The sequence below is a fragment of the Eptesicus fuscus genome, chromosome 12 (assembly GCF_027574615.1).
Source record: "Eptesicus fuscus isolate TK198812 chromosome 12, DD_ASM_mEF_20220401, whole genome shotgun sequence".
Lineage (NCBI taxonomy): Eukaryota > Metazoa > Chordata > Mammalia > Chiroptera > Vespertilionidae > Eptesicus > Eptesicus fuscus.
The window spans coordinates 18,824,587-18,848,798 of NC_072484.1; the positions used below are offsets into that span (position 1 = coordinate 18,824,587).

Below are 24,212 nucleotides of genomic sequence, written 5' to 3' on the forward strand. Positions count from 1 at the left end.
ACAATTCCTTCCTTCAAAGAGCTCCCAAAGAAGTGGGTGATACAGAAAATTAAAACAATAATCAGAAGAGAAAGTAACAGAGTCTCTGGTGCAGGAATGCAGAGGTTCTACTGAGAAACAGACATGTGGCCACTAAGTCAGAGACAAAGTCTGTGAAGGCTTTCCAGAAGAGGTGAGGCTTAAGCAGAATCCTAAAAGGTGAGAATTAGCTAGGGGGAAAAAGGCTGCAGTAGATTCCCAGCAAATGTGGATGCTCTGTCTACTCCTCCTTGTTCCTTGATGCTTCAGTGATTGCCAGTCTGACATCCAGCCACCAGCCACTGGGTCTCTTTGCCTGAGGTTTTTCTTTGGTTTGCTTGAATCTACTCAAGAAATATAAGGGGGATTTTCACACCCCAGAGGGCATCCTATATAATAAAAGCCTAATATACAAATTGTCCCCTCAACTGGGAATTCGACTGGGAGTTCAACCATTTGCTATGATGTGCGCTGACCACCAGGGGGCGGCATGGAACATGGCAGGCATCGGCAATAAAGCGCTGGCAGTGGGAGGCAGTGGAGGCACTGCTGGCCCTGATGGGCCCTGACGAGAGCGGGACCGTGGAGGGATGGTGGGACAGGTGAGTGGGAGGTGCCAGGCCAAGGCGGGTGCAAACGGGGCCCTGGACACCCTGCCAATCACCCCACAGATGGTGACCAGAGGTGGTAGCAGGGGGCAGGACAGCCGCCCAGCTCCCAGGTGCTGAGGAAGCCAGGTGGGGTCTGATTGTCCCGCCAATCACCCTGCAGACGGCAACCAGCAGCAGCTCTGACACTTCCATTACAGAGAAAGGGCAAATAGCAATATTAAGATATTTCTTCTAATTATTTTCCTTTCAATGTGCATGAATCCGTGTACCAGGCCATTAGTTCTTTTATAAATGACTGACAAGAGTTGCATATAAGTACTCCAGCTCCCATGCTTCTTGGTAGGCTAATTCAGAAGCATGTTCTATACTGTTTACCAGAGTCTCCTCCTTCTTAGCCTTGGAAATGAACCCCAGTTGTCCTGTGGTAATATGCTTGTAACTTAACATTCCTGCCTTCCTTCGCTTTCCTGTCTTTCTTCCCCATTCCTCTGATGGTATTTCCTGGGATCATGTCTCAAATAAATGACTCCCACTTGAATTACTATTTCAGATCTACTTCTGGGGGGACCCAACCTAAGACAAGGGTAATTGCACTCAAGCAGAGGGAAAAGCAGCTGTAAGAAAACATGAATATCCATAGTCAAGATGCTTTTAAGGAAATAAAACTAGTTCTGAGTGACTGGAGGGAGGAGTTATAGGAGAAACTAAGGATAAACTGATCTGTTCTGACTGGATAATGAAGGATCTTCCATGCTGGGTATGATGGTTAATTTTATGTATCAACATGACGAGGTAATGAGGTGCCCCATTATGGGGGGCCAAGACACTTGACAAACATTCTTCTGAGCATTTCTGTGAGGATGTTTCTGGTTGAAATTAACATTTAATCAGTAGACTGAATAAACTTCTGCTAGAGTTCCTTTGTGCTGGGACACCAGATTTTTCTTGCCTTTGACTCTTATTGAAACATCTGGTTCTCCTGGGTCTCAAGCCTGCAGGCATTTGGATAGAAACTATATAATTCCATCTCCTGGTTCTTAGGTCTTTAGATGTCTACTAAAACTACATTCATCACATCTCCTGGATCTATAGATTGCCAACTACAGATTTTGGGACTTGTCAGCCTTCATAATTGTATAAGCCAATTCTTTACAATAAACAAGAGGCCTGATGCATGAAATTCGTGCATGGGAAGAGTCTCTAGGCCTGGCCAGCCATCAGGGGTGATCTGTGAGGTGACCGGTGGGGTAATTGGGGGACCCTGCTGGCACCCGCCTTGGCTGGCCTGGGGCTTGTGTTCTGGGGGCAGCTCCTGTGTTGGGCGTCTGCCCCCTGGTGGTCAGTGCACATCATAGTGACCGGTTGTTCTGCCGTTCGGTTGATTTGCATATTAGGCTTTTATTATATAGGATATCTTTCCATCTATCTATCTATCTATCTATCTATCTATCTATCTATCATCTATCTAATATATCTATATATATGCTCTTGGTCCTATTTCTTGGTAGAATCCTGATTAATACCCCAGGTTGAAGTATTTAAACTTTATCTTGAAAATTAAACAACTCTGAACAGAAGAATGACATGCTATCTCTTGAGAGATAACATTTTATATGGCACAAATTTACTAAAAATCTACAAAACATATGGAATTATTTGCATTAAAAATAAGCATAGAGTATTTTTGGTCTACAAAGCATCTAATGTGCTATTACTTATTAATGAAATCCACTTTAGTTCAACATTATTTTATATAATGTGTTCACTTGCCATATTTATGCAACACATTTCTAGCAAGAATTTGTTTTTCTAACTCAACAAGGAACCAAAAAGAAAATATATAATAGAAGATGCTAGCCATTATATATAGGAAATCATACCATTCAAAAATTGGAGCAGTTAGTAGACTGATGGAGGATGGGCACAGAGCCACTGCCCTTTTTAATAGTTCTTTAAGCATCATACTTATTTTTTAGAGCACAAAAATGAAACAAAAGGTTATTAGCCAAAGTGATGCAGATATCATTTCAAAGTACAGAGTAGTCTATCAGATGATATTGTTCTGTTTGTTCAGAAATCCAATTCCAGGAAATGCCTTCCCTTCCTAGGCAGAGACCACCCAAAAGCTAAAAGCTCTATTTCATCTTAACATCATTGACACCTCTTTGATGTTAATTTCATCAATAGAAGCTCTTTTTTATTAACAGCACCATTCTTTTAGATTACACTCTTGAGTTCTGCACAAAATGTGCAAATATAAATGAAGTTCTTATTTTGATCAAAAATGTGTGAAAGAAGGTGTTTGGCCAAAGAACTATACGTATAGCCCACAGACAACAGTGTGTGGTGATGGCCAGAGGGAGGGGTGGCAGGGGCTGGGTGGGGGTGGTGGTGGGGAGATGAGGGGTGTCTGTAATAGTTTCAACAATAAAAATAATATAAACATACAGTATCTGGTACATACTGTGATTTGTGTAGGTAATCATCTTAGGTATTACTGAAATTGTTATAATTTTTATTTTAAAAATAAATGTGAAAACCGACTAATTTTCTATGAATAACCATTTTTCAGTAACAGCTAGCTTCATACACTTCAGAAACCCTTCATACGGAAGTATCTAATGCGCTTTGAAGTAAATAAAGCTACTTTACCTTCTTTTATGAAAGAGTTAATATGAAAGTTTGTTGTCTTAAAGATACCCATCTTTAGAGCAGTATATCATTTCCCAATAAGAATTAGTCTTATACTTCTTTGTAAAACACCAAATATCATGGATTTTGCCATGAATTGGGTTTGCCTTACTCCTTTACTCAGTGAAAGTTTGAGAATTGCTGGTCTAAAAACAGCTATGTTGTATCACAATTATTGAACTATTTTGCACTGAATAAAGTTTCTTTCTTTACTGCACTCTGCCCCTCCCCCAAAAAAAATCTTTAAAAGGTCAGTATCAAATATTCTAAAATAAATAAATAAATAAATAAATAAATAAATAAATAAATAAATAAATAAGCAAGCTGATATTTGTGTGCTGGAGGAGAATCTTCTAGAAACAGTAGATGTCCCACTGTTTGATATCCAAGCTGAGCTAACTTGTGATGTATAACCAACATTAATGCTGGTAAGGGTATGTCCACATCACACAATTCCTGGGATTGAAGAAGTTATTCTCTTCATAAGATAGTATATACTTTCTTCTCTACTTGAAATCACCCAGCTACCATGCAGCTTGATGGTGCGGTTATCAGGGACCCTTAGGTTGACTAAGGGCCAAGTACATGGTTAGAGCGTAGCTTCAAAGGGACCTGTAGGTTGCAGGGAAAAAGAGTGTGTACTGAAGGAAAGTTACCCAAATGGGCTATTAAGGCAGGCTCTCCACTTCCAAGAAAATAACAGGACAGGCACTTGAAATAGATCATACAATTTCCTATCAAAATTTCAGGGACAGCCACACATATGGGCAGGCCTGCCAAGAAAAATAATTATAGTGATCTTGTGGCTTTTATTTCACGTGCTCCCAAATCCTTCTTTCTCTTAAGGTTTAATTTCATACCACAGGCTTCTTCTGTAGTCCGTTTGTTTTTTGTTTAAATAATTCATTACCAAGGGTTTCTAGGAGCAATTTGCACTTGCAGAGAAAGGAAATATTCATAAAAATAAAGTGCTCCAAGCTTTTTAGGATTTCTCTGAAGTAAGGAAGTTGTTGGTATTCTCATGGCTTCTTGGCAAACTTGACAAAGCAGAAATTCCAAGCAAAGAATGACTGATCCCTCACAGAGCATGGATCCTGCCATTAGGTTGAAAACCTGGACTCACTAAATCTAACATTTGCTAAATTCACTTTATGCAAGGTAATTGACAGGGCTAGAGGAAATTTTTCAAGAATCCAAAGCCACGTATCAACCCCCAACCCCCGCCTCAACTGGTCCTTGGCTGAGAAGAACACTCAAATCTCATGGATTTATAAATCAATCAACCAATAACAGGTACTGCTTAGAACACTGCATGGTTCTGTGGCTTCTGGCTTAGCCAACCAGGCACATGATGATAGCAGTTATTGAGATAAGGGATTCAGGAGGAGGAGGTTGGGGTGGGGGAGATTTTGAATTTAGTTTCAGATGTGTTGAATTGGAGATGCCTGAGGGACTCCCAGCTGGAGATGACCTGTGTGAAGGTGAGTATACCAGAGAGGAATTTAGGTAAGTTAAAGGCTGCAAAGAGTCATATCAAGTCATGTGATCAAATATGCACTGGTTTCAATAACTCTGCTCCACCCATAAAAAAGGTTCCTATAACCTCAATGAGGACAGAGTGAGCTAGATGGTGATACTGGCAGGATTGCTGTGGATTATGCAATGAATAGCAAGTAAAGGAGATAACTCTTCAAAGACATGTGGCCAAGAGTGGAAGTTAGGTCTACACATATCGTGCAATATTAAGTGGAAGGATTTTCATTTACTTTGTTATTTATTTTTATCTTTATTTTTACTTCTGTGTCTTATTAGAAATTATTTAATTCATATTATTTTCCCCCTGGATTTGCCTGAATGTTTTCAACTACAGAACTGAAACCAGAATGTTTGAAGGATCTTTTAGAAGGACCCAGCAGGGGTCTCTGTTTAGATTCTCAGGGCATTCTCGCTTCTCCAAGCAGCACTTTTTCTTGTCTTTATTTTTTTCAGAATTTCCTAACTAGATCAAACTGCTTAGTCAATGAATGCTCCTGTCTCTAGGTCTTTATTTGTTCTGCTGTTTATGAGCATTTGCTACACACATTGCACATTTCACGATTTTGAAGGGACAGATTACTTTCTGTCTATACCTGCTGCTTGTTCCTGTATTCAGGTTGCTTGGATACAGCAACACTTCACCAGGTTTTCATTGAAGGCAAAATGTGTACATAGCTTTGAGGCCCATCATGTGGAAATGATTCACACCCATTTCTTAAGAAGGCAATCAACTGATTCATGTGACATTACAGAGAGCACATCTTATATAATTCTAAACATCAATGTAATCCACACATTAAAGTGTACAAATGTGCACAAATATGCCAAATCCCTGTAAATATTCACAATTAAAGAAAACTCTGAATGCATTTTCTTTGTAGTTTTTTTTTTTTTCTGTACAGTGAATGTGTCATTGGAAAACATATGTACAATTCAGACTGGGTAAGCAGTTTATCTTGCATTTCTTATACTTACTTAAGAACAATTTGTGTATTTGTTTATTGGTGCTGCTGTAACAAATTTCTACATACTAAGTAGCTTAAAACAACACACGTTTTTATCTTATAGGTCGGATGTCCCACATGGGTCTAACGGGTAAAATCAAGATGTCGGCAATGCTGCATACCTTTCTGGAGGATCTAGGAGAGAACCTGTTTTCTTGCCTTTCTAGCTAATAGAGACCACCCACATTCCTTAGCTTGTGGCCCCCATTTTCCGTCTTCAAAGCCAGCATTGTTGCATCTCTGAACATTCTTCCACAGTCATGTTTCCCCTGACCCTCTTCTGCCTCCATCTTCCAATTTTTAAAGACTCTTGTAATCACATTTTGCTCACTCAGATAATTCAGGATAACATTCCTATCTTAAAGTCAGCTAATCAGCAACTTAATTCCATCTGCAATCTTATTTTCCCTTTGCAATATAACTAACATATTCACAAACTAAGGCATCTTCGGGAGGTGGGGTGTAAGAAAGGGAGGCATTTTTCCTCTTAACCACACCTGGTAATCAGGAAGCAGATTGCTTTGCATAAAAAGTATCTAAGTTGTAAAACAGAACAATTCCATTTAGAAATAAAGTGATTTCCTATGGGATCAAGTAGAGAGGATTCAAATCAAGATCTTTTCTGAGATTTTAGTTTTCAACTTTATTCTCTTATAAGAAGGGTTTCTTATTTTTCTCTTTTTTAACCTACCTTCCTTCCTTCCTTTTCCCCCCACATTTTCTTTTATCTATTTTTGTCTTTATTTCTACCTTTCCTCATTGTTTTGTTATAAAAGAATAATGTCAAAAAGACAAATGACAGATGAAGAATCTATTTGCAACATATATTTGAAAAATACTAATTTTATATACAAAGAGTTCTTACAAATTAATAAGAAAAAGATGGAATAATAAAAAAATACGCAAAGGATATATTAGCAATTTCACATGAGACATTTGGAGATACAATAAATAAATAACTGAAAAAAGGATAATCCATACTATTAATAAAATATACTTTGTTACTCATTAATTACCTTATTTCACGTATAAAAGTGATGACATGTAATATGCCCCATTATGAGAAGTGGGGAAAAGTAAGCTCATATACTGCTCATTGAACTGTAAATCCTTTGCAATGAACTGAATGTTTGTATCCCCCCAAAAATTTATATGTTGAAATCCTAATCCCTAATGTGTTGGTATTAGGAGGTGGAGCCTTTGGGAGAGGGTTAGTTCATGAGGGTGAAACTGTCATGAATGGGATTAGTGCCCTTATAACAGGTACCAGAGAGGGCGCTCTCTTTCACCAGGTGAGAACACAAGGAGAATGAAAATGACTGCAACTTGGAAGTGGATCCTCACCAGAACCCAATCATTCTGGCACCCTGATCTCACACTTCCAGCCTCCAGAACTGTGAGAAATGCATTTCTGTTGTTTATAAGACACCAAGTCTATGCGATTCTGTCATAACTATCTGAAAGGACTACGATATTCAGGTCACTTAATACGGATGTTGGTGTTCATATTTTTGACTCTGTGAATGGTGGCCCCTGAAGTTATTCAGCACATGCCATTCGTCCACGGTGTTGCAAACACAATAGCCAATTTGACAAGTGCTATCAAAAGCATCTTGGTTTCTGTATGCATTTTAAAAAAGCAATTCCACTTTTAGAAGAGTATTCTAAAAAATTATGAATGTGTGTCAGTATTTACCTATTTATTTATCTATGTGTTATTTATAAACAAATAGAGAATAGTTTTCAATAATAATTCTACAATCCAACAGTATGGTTTTGGGTGAACATTAGATCTGTTAAAATTATGTTTTTGGAAGACTTTAAAATGATAGGAAATATGTTAAGAATTGGTGGTGACACAAGTTATACGATTGCATTTCTGGTTATTTGCATTTTCCATTTTAAAACACCTGAAGGATAAACAACAAAATCGAATTCATTTCTGGACCATAGGAATGGATTGTATTTTCTTCTTTTTGATTATCTGGTGTTTTACTACAAATCTGTACTATATTGGTAATAAAAAATCATATATATTTTTAACAGGATAGTCCCAAAGTTAAAATACCTCCTTTTAAAATTGTAATAAGAAATAAACATTTTAAAATTTATAATGCTTGGTTTATATATCTCCTGTGAATATTCATTTACATTGTTATTCATATTATTTGAAATTGACCCATTCCTATGTTTGCACATGACAAAATTGAAGCACAGCAAAGTTAACTAACATGCACAAAGTCACACAGTTCTAAGGTGGTTGTAATGGAATATAAATTATTTCTTATGATTATAAACCCAGTGGTTTCCCCCCCACATAGATGATTTTTGACTATGTATTGAGTTCTTCACCTGTCATTTGTTACCTATTTCAGATCTTAACCACTGTTTTCACCAATATTGCCTTCAAGCTTTGTCTTCTTATCATTATTGTTTTGGGAAAACTGATGTCCATGGAGCAGTTTGGAAGATGAAAAAAATATAGAACATGTGGATATGCCATATCACTGTAGGCATACTAGCTTTAGAAAAGCTCTAGTACTATTACTGTAAATAGATTATATGTATATAGATATGCAGAAAGTGTAGATTTAAACAATTGTCCATGTTTTCAGGATTACTATGAGAAGAAGTATTATATAGTGGAAAGACTTTGAGGTTAGAAATACCCAAGTGTGTGACTTTGAGTAATTCACTGAATTTTCTTCAGTCTCTGTTCACATTTATGTTAATAAAAGTGGATGCTGAATGCATGCCATAGGACAGTAGTCGGCAAACTGCGGCTCACGAGCCACATGCGGCTCTTTGGCCCCTTGAGTGTGGCTCGGTGTTAGAACCACTTCTTCAAAATAGACTCGCCCAGGCCGAAAACCGACTTCTGCGCATGGGCCACGAAGTTTCAATCGCACTGTATGTGCCCGCCCGCATGTGGTATTTTGTGTAAGAGCCACACTCAAGGGGCCAAAGAGCTGCATGTGGCTCGCGAGCCGCGGTTTGCCGACCACTGCCATAGGATTGTTGTTGGAAGGCTGGACTCTAAGTCATAACTCAATTAATTCTTTTAAATAGAAGAATTAATTCTTAATTCTCCTTAAATATAGGATCTATCACATTACCATGTGGCTCAAGGACTTCTTCTTAGCACCAACATTTCTTAGTCAGGGATTCACAAACTGGATAGAAGTATCCTGCTTACTTTTAAAATTCTCATATCTGAACTGCCCTTCTTTGCTATGGCACTACACAACACTTGGAATCATTTCTCTGTACCTGCCAATCTTTTAAAAGATCACTGAATGTGCCAGATTATTAATGAAACATACCCCTACCGCCCTGATCCTCATAAGTATTTGCTTCTGAATTCCTAGGTCCTATGACCATACCAATGCTATACATGATTATTTGCTAATATTGTTTTCCAACTGTTTTGCATAATACTTGCCTCTCAGGCATATTATAACAACTCTATCTTAAATGCAGCACTGATTGAAGCCTTGGCCACACAGGCGGCTAGGCATATAATAAATTATTTGTTTAATGATGGGTAGAAAGATAATGAGTGATGTGGATGAGAAAAAGGGGGGGGGGATTGAAGGAGATAAAATGTGAATATTTTCTCTTGTTAACTTTTAAAGAGTAGATCCAGGTAAATATTTTTAAAATATGTTCTTTTGTCAGATTATATAATTACTAGAGGCCCAGTGCATGATTGAATCATGCACGTGTAGGGTCCCCTACACGCTTTCGCTTTTCACGGTGGAGCTGGGTGCCTGTCTGCTGGTGCACCAGGCCTTTCAGAAGCCTCTGGCTCGGCAGAGGCTTTGAAAGGCCTGGTGCCAGAGCAGACAGGCACCAAGCTCCCCCATTTTTGATGGTCCGCGGCTGCTGAGGGGGGCTACCCTGCTGTTGAGAGGTGCAGGGGGCGGGGCTCCCGCCCCCTGCGCCTCTCAACGGCCACTGAGGGGGGCTGCGGCGGATCTGGCTGTTGAGAGGCACAGGGGGTGGGAGTCCCGCCCCCTGCACCTCTCAACAGCAGGGTAGCCCCCCTCAGTGGCAGCGGATCCGTGCCTCTCAATGGCCGGATAGGCCACCCCGAGTCCCGCCCCCCAGCCTCCCGCCGCCCAATCATGGGCATAGCGGAGTGATGGTAATTTACATGTTACTCTATTATTAGATAGGATTAGAAATTTTGGATAAATATTTTTCCTTGAGGGAAGTGAAAAATATAGTAAAAGAAGTGTAATACCCTAATCTAGCTATAATAACAATACTTACAGTTTCTGGGGAAAAATGACTTTTTACATGAGACTGATTAAATAAAATTTCAGCTTAACCTCATGGTAGTTTGGTATTTAATAAACACCTTACTATAATAAACACCTTACTATATATTTGTAAATCTTCCAGTTAAGGAAATGCAATGAAATATTAGAAGTGGGCTTTGTTCTCCACAAACTTACCTTTTCATTGGTGAGACAAGACAAAGAGATCAAAAAAGAAATCCTATCTAATAAAAGGGTAATATGCAAATTAACCATCACTCCATCACAAAGATGGCAGCATCCATAGCCACAAGATGGTGGCGCCCAGTCCTCTCAGCCCCACCAGCATCCCCCAGTCCCAGAGGTGGGGAACAACCACTGAGAGCAAGCAGCGTGAGCTGACTGGCAGAATGCTTGCTTTGTCACCACGGTGATGAGGCAAGCATTCTGCGCCAGCTGCAGATGGGTTTCTGGGCCGTGGAGAGCCTCTGGGCAACAGGCATGGAGTGTCTAGGCCCTGCAAAGAGCTACTGGTGCACAGATTTGTGTGCAGGGCTACTAGTCATAATATAAAAATCCGTCTGGAGCTGTCTTGCAAGAATGTGTATAATTTAGACAGAAGAAATAAATGACACACATGCATGGTCAGAAAAATAAATAAATGACTTATTCATTTCAATAATATTTACTACATGTTTGGAATAATATAAGCTGGTCAAATAACTGGAACCTCTGAGACGATTTTGAATTTTTTTATTTAGAAAATAATAGGCATGTTAAGAGATGTGACAAACCAAATCAAAATAAAAATTAAGAATTTTCTTAATGATAATTTGTGTTGAAAAAGTAAAAAAGCATAAACCTAAGTATGTCTACATATTCAAATAAAATAAGTTAATAACATGTCTATCAGTATTTGAATAAAATATATGCAATTTTATAAGCCATTGGGATATGTTTAAATATTTAACAGTGTCAATGTATAATTCTCAAACTTGACTTAATCTTTGACTTTTCATTCAAATGTTTTTATGTTGGTAATAAATAAACAAACAAATAAATATGTATTTAAGGCCAAAAAATTCTCCAGTAAAGTTATAATTTATTTATAAACTTATTTATAATTTCTATACATAATAATTTCATTTCATCTACTACTATTTAATAACTGTTATACATACACCATTTCCACAGCTCATTTTTAAGGCATTGAATCTTCTATCACCTTTATCATTTTACATTGTACTTGAGAAATACCCCCCAAATTTTAGTGGTTTAAGCGACTCACTATTTTGCTATGTCTATTAAGAACACAGCCTCTTTAAATTATTTTCAATGAGTTTTTTGAGTTATACTCATAAACATGAATGGATTTTTCTGTCTAGGACAAATCTTCCTCTTAGAGACAAGTGGCAAGTTTGGGATGAGCATATAGGCATGCTAGAATCATTTTCCTAACATTAGTTTTCTCAGCTATTTATTAGTGTATACACACACACACACACACACACACACACACACACACATACAATATGTGGCTATTAATAAATTGATACAAATATTTTACCTAAACCAAATAAATTTCTTAGCTGGATAAAATATTTACAAATTTTGTTGCTTTTGCTGAAACCGGTTTGGCTCAGTGGATAGAGCGTCGGCCTGTGGATTCAAGGGTCCCAGGTTCGATTCCGGTCAAGGGCATGTACCTTGGTTGCGGGCACATCCCCAGTGGGGGGTGTGCAGGAGGCAGCTGATCGATGTTTCTCTCTCATCGATGTTTCTAACTCTCTATCCCTCTCTCTTCCTCTCTGTAAAAAATCAATAAAATATATTTAAAAAAATTTTTTGTTGCTTTCTGGGTTAAAAAATAAAGAGAATATGGATGTATTTTAAATTTTTTAATTGATTTCTGAGAGGAATGAAGAGAGATAGAAACATCAATGATGAGAGAGAATCACTGATTGGCTGCCTCTTGCATGCCCCGCACTGGGGACTGAGCCCGAAATCCAGGCATATGCCCTTGACCGGAATCGAACCCGGGACCCTTCAGTCTGTAGGCCAACACTCTATCCACTGAGCCAAACCAGCCAGGGCTGGATGTATTTTTAGTCATAGGTTTTTCACTGTGAATGAGTCAGTTGAGATTAGAAGTTGGTGGGGGCTGAAGATTTCTAAAATGAAAACATATTTGTGTGCTTACAAGGGTTTTTATCAACCGATGGTCATTAAGCCAATGATTAATGATAAAAGTGAAAACTTTTAGCCAATGAAGCAAAAAGCTTTGCTTGAGATATGTAGAGAAAATAATTGGTGAATTTGTTTTTCCTTGCTCTGTGTATTAGCCTTTACCTCCACACTTATTCATTAGGTATATAAACCATACATAGTACTTAATCATGTTTTCTGAGAATAATACACTAGAGTCATGGGCAGCAAAAATGAATGATACAAAGAGTGGACTGGGGCTGGGAAAACCAGTCAACTGAGTAGGAAAATCAGGCAGCTGGGGGTCAGGTAACATTGTTATCAGAAGTCAACACATAGAAATCTGTGGGTTGAGAGGAAGTGAAGAGAGGGCAAGTCCAGAAGTCTGAACAAGGAGGGGTCATGAATCTGGGAAGCCAGAGGTTGGGCTAAGGGCACAGTCTCCAAATCCAGCTAGACAAGTTTGGGTAAGACATCAGCCTATAAAAATAAACCCAATCTAAAGTCAAAGTTGCTTTAATGGTCTGAACTGTAAGAAAGAGATGGTTCTAGGAAACCAGAACTTCTTAACCTCTGCACAGTGGATTTCTGTAGCTGGGTAATTCTTTGTTGTGGGAGGCTGTCATGTGCCTTTTGGGATGTTTAGCAGCTTCTCTGGCCTCCACTGGCAAGATGCCACTAGCCCCTCCCTTTCCCCCACCATGGAAACAAAAAATGCCTCAAATGTCCCCTGAAGGGCAAAACCACCCCTACTTGGAACCACTGCAGTAAACAAAGTAGGTTTTCCCTAAAGTGAGGGAGGGAGGGAGGGAGGGAGGGAGTGAGGAAGTTTGACCATATCTCTCCAATTTCCAACATCAGGATTCTTTGATGTAGTTCCAAATTGTAAAATTGACATTGTTATTGGGAGGAAAGTTAATATACACACATTCTCTATTAGGATTTAGATTCCAATTTTTTTAAAAAAGTATCTTCCATATTCCAAATCAATAAAAACTACATACAATAAAAATATAAACCTTTTATGTTGAGAACAGAGATTTCTGAGTTGAATCATACAAACATTACTTGCTGTAAGCCATGAAATGGTGCACTGCAACTACCCATTATTTGCAACCAGAGTCTATGATAATTCCACCAAGTTGCCACACTAGACTTCCAAACAACACATCTGGAAGGACATATGTCAAATGTGCTTCACCAACAGCAAGATATAAAACTGTTGGAAAATAATGTTACTGGTTTCTTTCCTTTGAAGTTCCTACTACATTTCCACGATTGGCTTTGTTAGGGGCTGAATTGTACCCCCTTACCCCCAAATATATATGTCAACATCCTAACACCCATTACCTCATAATGTGGCTGTATTTAGAGATAAGGTCTTTGAATAAATAATTAAGTCAAAATGAGGTTGCTAGGTGGGCCCTAACTGAATATGATTGGTTTCCTTATAAGAAGAGGTTATTAGGACATAGACACACACAGAAGGAAGACCTCATGAAGATACAGAGGACATGGCCATCTGCAAGGCAAGGAGAGATGTCAGAAGACACTAAACCAGATGATGCCGAGATCCTGGCATTGTGGCCTCCAGAATTTGAGAAAGTACATTTCAGTTGTTTGAGCCACCCGATCTGTGGTCCTTTGTCACAGCAGCCCTAGCAAACTAATACAGGTGCTTTTCCATCTTTCCTTGTGGCTGTGCTATAAGGTCTTTTGACTTCCTGGCAACTACTTTCCTGCTCACCTACAGGTAATAGCACCATGTTGACTGGATGATTTGGATGGGATTTAATTTTGAGATCACCAATTTGACTCATATTAGGAAAGATTTCATGAGGACACTTGTAGGTATTAGAAGAAAGAGAAGCATGGCAGCTTTGAAAAATGATGGGCATTAGATGAAATTAGAAATAAGACTTTCTCAATGTTCTAAATGCAACTGCAAAGTTGAATCCATTCTTCTCTGAGGATGTTCTGAGGAAATTAACCTATTATCACTTGTGCAGTGACAGATGTCATTGTCAATTTTAAAATATAACGCCGTTGCTCCTAGCTGTATACCTCATTATTCTCAAGTATCCATAATTTTCTATATCTAAAAGGGAGCGTTAATATAGTGCCTGCTGTCTTAGAGTTATGAAGCTTAACTGACTTGGCCCATGTATCTGGCTAATGGAAAGTAATTATAAATGTTATCTGTTATTCCTATCACTAATATTAGGTAGTACTTATGCATGTGTTGTATGTTTAATATGATTTTTTCTAGCCTAACTTGCATTGTTTTCTCATACATTTTGTTTCAGGTATCTAATAGTGAAATTTAAAGACATATGATTACCCCAAACATAGAAATTTGGTTTGATATATAAAAGACCTTTTCCCCTTAAACTATTATCATTATTGCTTTGGAAAGGGTTAAGAAGACTAATTAGAGATACTCTGAATAAGTCAGACTAGGAAGCTTATATGGCAAGTCAGAAAAATTATATTCTAATCAAATATGGTATAGTTATAAATTAACCATAAATTAAAATATTGGACAGACTGTGTTAGCAGTCACATATTCCATTAGATCTTACCCTTATTTTATATGGAATAATTAGAATTTACAAATGGCTTGTTGACTCAGCATTGTAGAAATATTTCACAATTTCGGGGGATTTTGACATTTAGTTTTAAAATGCACTTGCTATTATAAATGTGCACTGAAAATAATTTCATGAACATGCCATGATTTAAAGCATTGATGTGAAATTGAAGATGATTTTATTATTATTTCAGTGGCTCAAGTATTAAAATGCATTTTGGATTTATTTAGAATAGCAATTTTTCAACAACCATTTATTTGCATAGTTATTAATACATCCTAAACCACTAAAACTGTCTCATTTTTAAAAATTTTGTATGATTTTTGGCTCTGCATCATTGGAAATACCTGCTAATGGATAGATTTTTTTCAATATAATGGATTATACTTATGCAATTTTTTTTATCTTATGTTAGAGTGAAATTATATTTTCATCTTAGAAGACATAAAAATGAAAATTATATCATCATTTATAAACATCTCAAGGAGTAAAAAAATTATAAAATCTTATAGAATATTGTGTGATATTGACAAGACATGAAAATATTTACACCACACACCATGACAAATTGCATTGTTTACATAAACAAACTTTTTAAAGACTACTTAAAATGCAGAAGTGCAGGTATAAATATCTTGCTGTAGTTACACAGGAAATAAAGAGAAAAGATAAAACAAGAAGAATAAAGCAGAAAAAATAAGCCATTGGGCTACAGGAAAAAATATTTATTAAATCCAACTCATATCAATAGCTATCTATTAAATAGTTAAGTGTGTTACTTATTAAGTGTGTTACTGTCTGCAAAACAGCTAGTTGCTAAAAAAAATAAAGGTGAAAAAAAATAGGAGGAGGTAAGAGGAAAAAGGAAAGGAAGAGGAGGGGAAAAAAAGACCACAACCATAATCCCCTTCTTCATCACATGCAAGTCTTTCCAAATTTATGGAGTAAATGGAGTTTCCTCAAAAATTAAATACGGAAATGCCATTTGACCCAGTGATCCCACTTCTAGGACTATATCCTAAGAAACCAGAAACACCAATTAGAAAGAATGTATGCACCCTTATGTTCATAGCAACACAATTTATAATAGCTAAGATCTGGAAACAGCTCAAGTTCCCATCAGTATGTGAATGGATAAAAAAAGCTGTGGTACATTTACATCATGGAATACTATGCAGCAGTACAAAAGAAGAATCTCTTACCCTTTGAGATAGCATAGAGAGACCTGGAGAGTATTATGCTAAGTAAAATAAGCCAGTCAAAGAAAGACAAATATCACATGACTTCACTCATATGTGGAATCTAATGAACAAAATAAACTGTTGAACAGAATAGATCCAGAGACATAGAAGCATAGAATGGACTGTGGAATCTCAGAGGGAAGGCGGGGGAGAATGGGTTGGTGGGAAGAAATCAACCAAAGAACTTGTATGCATATATGCATAATCCATTGACACAGACAATAGGGTGGTAAAGGCTTGGGTTGTGGGTTGTGGGCGGGTTAGAAGAGGTCAATGGGGGGAAAAGGGGATATATGTAATACTTTCAACAATAAAGATTGATTTAAAAATGTGCATTACTTTCTAGATAGGGAAATAATGTAGTTAATATCCCAACTTAAATACATTTGGCAAATTTACCTGTCAATTAGAGAGGACTTCAAATTACTCGGAAGGACTCAGTCCACTTTGAAATTAGCACAGAGTTGGACATCACCAGCAGTTGCCTTCAGCTGCTCAGATCTGCTCTTAGGGTGTCCTCTTCATTGTGTGTCTCTGATAGCCTGCTTAAGAGGGTGAATGTGTACCAGCACCCTCCACTCACCCCTTCCTATTGCCAGTCACTGGTTACATGAAAAGCCACTTCAAATGGCCATAAAAACCTTAAAGGAAAGCCTTCTGAAAGGCTCCCTGTAGCTTGGAATTTCTTGTGGCTGAGGAAAGCGCTTTGGTCACTGTGACTTTAAGGCAACATGTAAATAACAAGGTATTAAACAAATATCAGCCTTCATAAGCTGGAAGAAGACAGTGGGGGGAAATAATTCAACTTAACCAGGTCCAATGGCACATTCAATCAATGTACAGCCATTACCCGCGGTTCTGTAATAATAACCCGGAGTTTTCACCTACATTCTCAAAAACAAGTGTGAAATAAGATGAAGAGTACCTTTTTCTGATTTCCCTAGAAAGTGCTGCTATCCTCATTGTAATTTGGGCCCAGAAAATTGGGAGGAGGGATGTAATGCAGGAACACTTTATATTCTGGCCACAAACATAAATGAGTACCTCAGACATTCCATCAAAGGTGTTAACATGGTGGATGTGGGCACAGGCCTGGACAATTTATAAGTGTGGAGAAGAAACCATGGATCATGCCATTGTGTGCCAGAGGAAGAGCCTTTAGAAGTTATTTGGTCAAATCTGTCTTTTTTGATGTGAGGAACTGAGACTCAAGAGACGCATTGACGTCCCCAAGATGACACAATGACTTCATGGGACAGAGATCTCGGGCCTAGATTTTTTATCATCACTCCAAATTCTTAAAAACTATGATACAAGTTCCCTTGGGTGACCTGTGCACAGATACCACATTTGTTACCATCTTTAAGATGCAAAATGAAATAGAAATATAAGTGATGCCTCCATTTCTTCAATCCTCAATTCCAAAGGAAAGCAATTGCTTTACTTACCTACAGGGAAAAAGTCGCTCATTTTCTTTTTGTAGATTTTGAAGTCAACTTCTAAGAAGACACAGAAGATGATTCGATCCACCTAGAGGCAAACGATAAACACTCAAAGTGAAAGGAAATATGGCAACTGCCTTCCCAGAACGTTGTCTTAGAGCAAAAATCAAATGGGAAGTCCTCCTACAGATTTTTGGTGTTGTGCTGCTAGCTACACGACAGCACTGAGTGAAGTTCAAGTGTATGAGTGTGTATGTGAGTGTTTGTATGTGTATGTGTGTTAGTATATGTGTGTGAATATATGTGTGAGTGTGTGAGTATATATGTATGTGTGTGTGTGAGCAAGTTTGTGTATGTGTATGTGTATGTGACTATATGTGTGTGTGAGTATGTGTGTGAGTATATGTGTGTGTGAGTGTGTTAGCATGTGTATGTATGAGTGTGTGTATGTTTATGTGTGTACTTTTTATGTAAATAAGCCCATGGACTTTTTCTTGGAAAGATGTTATATAAATCAAATAAGAAATGATAAATGACAATAATCCAGTTTACAGTGAGCTATAATAAGATCTAAGATTCTGACAGGATACCTAGACTTTATGTCTTATAAAACAGGCACATGAGAGGTGTACAGCAGAGTAACAATAAAGTATGTCAGTAAATAAAGCTCTTTGCCCTACCCTTGTTAAATAAATATACTTATCAATCCTGATAGTATTTGAGTATAACTAAAAAGCTTCTTCCAGTTTAATTTGCATGAAGTCACTTGCTCTTAGCTTAACATATTCAAAAATGCAACAGAAATAAAATACAATTAATTGACAGTTATATGAGGCCAATATAACTTTAATCTAGTAAGTATTATGGGATAAGTAAATGTCACTTCAAAAGTAAACTGTGTGTGCAGTCCTCCTTTCTGCTTTGAGAGAGTTTCTGCATGTCAGGAGTTTCTTTGAGCATTCAGAAAGTACGGTAAGCAGAGGAGAGAAATGGAGTATGGGCAATAGTTCTCATATATCTGATATTGAATCAGTGACTCAATTGCGTGCCTTGAAATAAACACCCCTTTAGATCCTTTATTGTAACAATCTACCACAAGTTAAAAATTACTTAATCTATCAAACTACAACTGGTAATTGAAAAGAACATCAAGGGAGGCATTTTTCAGGACAGTAAGGAATGGAAGTGGGATGTGCTCATGGCAGGACATGAAAGAACACAAATGGACATCCTCCTCTTAGCCCCTCAGCTCTCCAGCCTGTGAGGTTCAGACCTATGCTAGCCAAGTTCAATGTTCCCAGCAGGAGAGATCTACAGTGGTGGGAGGAGAAGAGGGAGGGGTAGGACACAAGGAATCACCAGGATTCCCTGATGGAAGCTCAGAGTTGTGGCTCTTTGATCCCTACAGAAGTCTAGACCCACATCTAGATACACTGCCTCTGGGGCACTTACTGGACTTCTATGGTATTATCACCAAACAACATGCAGCCCCAGTAACTGCCTGCATATTATAGATTTTAAGAGAAAGCACCTGGACTCCCCAGATGGAGGGAGTGGTGTGCAAATATCCTTATTTTCTTTTCCTTGTATTCACTTGAGTTTCTGGTATCCAGTTCTTTCTGCATATCAATAACATTTTCTTCAAATGCAAAAATCATCCCAATCAACTTACTCTCCAGGTGAACTATAAAATCAGTTACATAAATGATTGACTATCTGTGCAATACTGAATGCTAGTCTATATTCTCCTTATGGCATGTCTATGCCCTGTGACTAAAGATAAATATTATAATGTTGAGCAATAGAAACAAGTTCCAACGGAACATATACTCTATGATACCATTTATATAAGTTTCTAAGGCACAAAGATACAACAAGTAAGGGAGTCATTCATAAGCATGAATATACAGAAACATACCCAAGAATGTCATACACAAACCTCAAGATGCTGATTATTTCTGGGGAGGGAGGGAAGCTAAAGAGATGAACAAGTAAGTCTTTAACTGAATAGCTAATATTTTATTTGTTTAGAAGGGGAAGAGATTAGAGAAAATATTGCAAATGGATAATAGCTATAACTATGGGGATAAGTACATTGTTATCATATAATTTCCTGTATTTTCTTATATATTTTAAATACTACATAATTAAGAGTTCTAACACTAAAAATAAGACTTGTCTTAGACATATTCTACTCTTTAATTGCACTGAGCTGCTTGTTGTTTCCAAACACCATAATTATTCTCACTCCTGTACCTATGATGGTTGACTTTTTCTCGAGGCTTCAAGTAGTCAGATTATTTCTAAAACCATTTAGTTGAGATAAAAATCAAAAAAAGAAAATTTAACTTATAACAGACCTAAGAAGACCAACCAGGACAATCTCATCTCTACACATTTTCCTTTATTTTTATTGTCACTTAGTATGAATTATCAAATTTTTAAAAATACTCATGTACACATGCATGTTTGTATGGAGAAGGGTTAGTGGTAATACTTCACAGACTACTAGGGCAGATTTCTTAAATATTGCAAAGAATTTAATCCACTTTCAACATTTTAGGCTTTGTTACCATGGAAATGGTATGAGTCCCAAATTCAGCAACCTGATTTTATTTTTCCAGAGAGAAGGTAGATGATGAGGAAAAGGTACTTTATTTTAAACTAATTGAGTGGCCTAGTTCCCTGCCCTGGCCTTCTAGCATGACACTGAAAATATCTCAAAAGCAAGATGAATCCAATAATTAACTTTACATACCAAGTACTTGTTATGTATGCATATGTAAATACATTTATATATGTGTGAAAAAGCATAGTCTCTGTTAGTCAAGACCTCATTTGGGTTAAAAGCCTTGTGTTCATAAACTCGTGGTGGGTATTGATCAGTGCTTGTGATAGATTGTGTTTTCCAAGATGGTGTGCAGCATGGTGTCCGGTCCCTCAGGCTCCTCTTAAAATGTGATGCTAACACTCCTCTCATTGAGACACGGAATCTTTATTCCCTCCTCTTGAATCTGGGAGTGTCTGTAGCTCTGGCAGAAATGACATGTAAATTCTGAGTCCAAATCATAGGAGATGATGTGGCTTCTGTCTGACCCTCTTTGGAGGCTCACTCTTGTACCCAATCACCATGCCAGGAGGAAGCAGAGATATTGCATGAAGAACCCACATGCAGAAGTTCTAGCCAATAGGCCTAGTTGAAAGTGAGTAGCCTCTGGATGATTTTAGCTCCTGACTTTTGAGTTACCCAAGGTGATGCCACCTGGAGCAGAGATATGCTGTTCCCGCTGGACTCTGCCCAAATTGCAGATTCGTGAGTAAAACATAGAAATACATTTCTAGAGATCTGATATTCTTCTAGCTTCTTCCTCTTGCCACTGTTGGGATTCTTTGTGTTTCAGCTATGTGACACTGGGATCCTGCTGAAAAGCTCAGACTGAATAGATCCAGTAGAAGCCACAATGGGGTGACAAAAAATATAGAAAGTCTAATTGCTACATGACCGATTGAGAGATTGGAAATCTGACCTGTGTCCATTCTTGCTCCAGATAAATTTCATGAGAATATGTGGAATATGTAACAATGGCTTTAATTTTTCTTTTATGGTAGGCACTTCCTTCAAAAATTTTATAAAATGGTTGTTCTTGAGAGACTATGTTTATTCATTTATTCATTAGCTATTAACTGAGCACCTTCAATGTGTTGGGCCTCGCTCAGGTGCCATTCTCTCACCAGAAAACTTGAATCCAGAACTGAGTATTTTTCCCAAGGTCAAACAATTAATAAGTGGCAAAATTTCAGGCGTCTTAATTTCATGTCCACAGTTCTTTCTGTAATATCACCCAGTTCAACACACATGGGGACTGAGTTTACATACCTGTCACTAGAACTGTGACATTGGACAAGCCACCAGCTCACTGGGCTGCAGTTTTCATGTCTTTATAAAGAAAGGATTGAATTGTATGCTCCTTTTATTTATTCTTTAACCCCAGTTATAGTCTATCTCTGTGGTCATTTTGTACCCCATCAACCTAGATAAGCTGGAATTACATTTCTCTGGGTTCTGGGTTAGAGTTGGCCACAGAGAAATTTCCATGAGATTGGGAGGACAGCCACTACACTAGGCAGGTGAGTACAGGGCATCAGGCTCTGGGCAGGTCATGTGCATGTTGATCATCAGCTGGCTCTTGGCTTTTGCAACCCTTGCTGGTTCCCCTGCCTTAGGTTGTCTGAGTCCTGGGCTGGGCACATGTGCACCTCTGCTGCAAAGACACCAGCTCCTTCTGCAGGGCATTGCAGTTTGCGGGTGCCATGCACTGAGAGACAGATGCATGTAGCAGTCTGTCCCTGTGAGTTCCAGTTTGCCCTCATAGCTTCTACTTTGTCCTTGTTCTTTTCAACTTTGCATTCAGCTTTCCTCTTGACCATCTCTTGACCTGCCCCTTGATTACCTACTCTGCTGACATACTCCAGATCTGGTCAGATGCAAAAGCAATGGCCTTCCATAGACTTCTTCACCAGTTTTGCTCTGCTCAGCTAATCATACCTTCTGAACATTAACTTTCCCATTTCCACCTATAATTGTATAAAATCTAATCCCTATAACAACTCCCTTATTCGATTCCACCCACAAGATTCAGCTTCTCTTATTAAACTCTGCCTGATCTAATCTTTAATACCATATCATTGAAGATCATGTAGGAGAACACAGTGAAGGACAAAAAATAATAACAGTGTTCCTTTTTGGAGGCATTTAACCTGCCAAGGTTACTCAAGTTCCATTTACTTCCTTCAAGATAAACTTTTGTTGGTCCTGTTCAGTTTCTTGGTGAACTTCCTAAAGTGTGCAACCATTCTTTGGTAGTTAAAGCAACTCTGTGTACTTAAAATGACTCACCCTTTTTTTTTAAAAAAAACAAATATTTATCTATCTATTCATTTATTTTAAATATATTCTTATTTATTTCAGAGAGGAAGGGTGAGGGAGAGAGAGGTAGAAACATCAATGATGACAGAGAATCATTGATTGGCTGCCTCCTGCATGCCCTCTACTGGGGATTGAGCCTGCAACCGGGGTATGTGCCCTTGACTGAAATTGAAACAGGGGCCTTTCAGTCTGCAGGCTGAATGCTCTATCCACTGAGCCAAACTGGCTAGGGCTCACACTTTTTTTTAATGGACAAGTTGTTAGTCAACTCAGATGGATCCTCAGGCTAAAACATAATAGCAAATAATACAAAAGGCAGTTGTTAGTCAACTCAGATGGATCCTCAGGCTAAAACATAATAGCAAGTAATACAAAAATCAATATTCATCTTTCTAGGAATTAACTGTAGTCCTTATTATATCTTAAACTAAACCTTATGAAGAATTGAGTGGTGCTCATCTTTATTTCCAGTGCATGGCACAGGTCCTGATAGATAATATGAGCTCTGTAAATATTTACAGTGTACTATATGTTCCAGCAAACAGACTTGACTAAAATGTAAGTATATGGCAGATATTGTTCAAGGGTGTTTAGTTCCAGAACCAGAAATTAACTTCTTTAGGAGGTAGCGTTTCCTTTATGTTTTTCAGAAGATCTGAGAACTGAATTATGGAGGAGTCTGGGTGCTTTTACAAAGTGGAAAAGAGCTATATAAAGAACATGAGTCATTTATTGTTACTACCCGTCATCTTATCCAATGATACTATGCAGAGTACAATGGCTTCTGAGCCCAGTATTGATGTTTTCATATAGGTGCTTATTAGTTTCACAATAGAAACCATGATAACACCTATAAACTAAAATGTATTAAAAGTTTTAAAAGCTTTTGTAAAATGAAAAGACAATATTAAGTATTGGCAAATATATGGACTAACAACATTTTCATATCCTACTTTTGGAAGTAAAAATTTATACAAAAACTTTGGGAAATTCTATGGCACTATCTACTAAATTAGCTGAATTTGCACATAGACTATGGGCAATTTTACTCCCAGGTTTACTCCCAAAACAATGTGCATAATATGTTCCCCAAAAGATACACACCACAATGTTCATAGCAGCACTATTATAGTATCTCCAAATTGAAAGCCACTTAAATGCCTAAAATGGCAGAATAGATAAATAAACTGTAATTTATTCACACAAGAGTCCAGAAAACAAGAGTACATGCTGGATGATTCCACTTCTATGAAGTTAAAAAAATATTACAGAAATAGACAAAATCACCTACGTTGTTAGAAGTTAGACTAGCAATGATTCAGGGTGCCGGTAGGTGGAAAGGGACCAAGGGGAATGCCAGGAATCCTGGGGATATTTTTGTTTGTTTTTATCTGGGTGCTATTTCTATGGATGTGTTCAGTTTGTAAAAATGTATCAAGCAGTGCACTTAGGATGTGTGTTCCTTTCTGTATGTTACACTTCAATAACAATTTTTTAAAGGTTGAAAGTCTTCTCTTACAGTTGTCTTGGTCAACAACAAAAATCTATTTTCATTGACTTAGAGGTCAAAAAAGTCCTTTTAAAGCTGACCTTCTAAAGTCAACCTCTCCATATATTTCCACTGATGCCAACTGTAGCTCACCCATCAAGGTATAAAGGAGTAAAGATGTATTTCTTTCACCAG

The 24,212-nt window shown here is 37.8% G+C and overlaps 1 protein-coding gene across 1 annotated transcript in view; it reads right to left on the reverse strand.

The window, feature by feature from the left end:
• MACROD2 (mono-ADP ribosylhydrolase 2) overlaps positions 1–24,212 on the reverse strand; it is a 1,996,248-nt gene that overhangs the window by 185,434 nt on the left and 1,786,602 nt on the right. Inside the window, exon 9 of the mRNA XM_054724198.1 lies at positions 17,608–17,689. Within this exon, the coding sequence (XP_054580173.1) occupies positions 17,608–17,689 (82 nt within the window). The remainder of the gene's footprint in view (positions 1–17,607; positions 17,690–24,212) is intronic.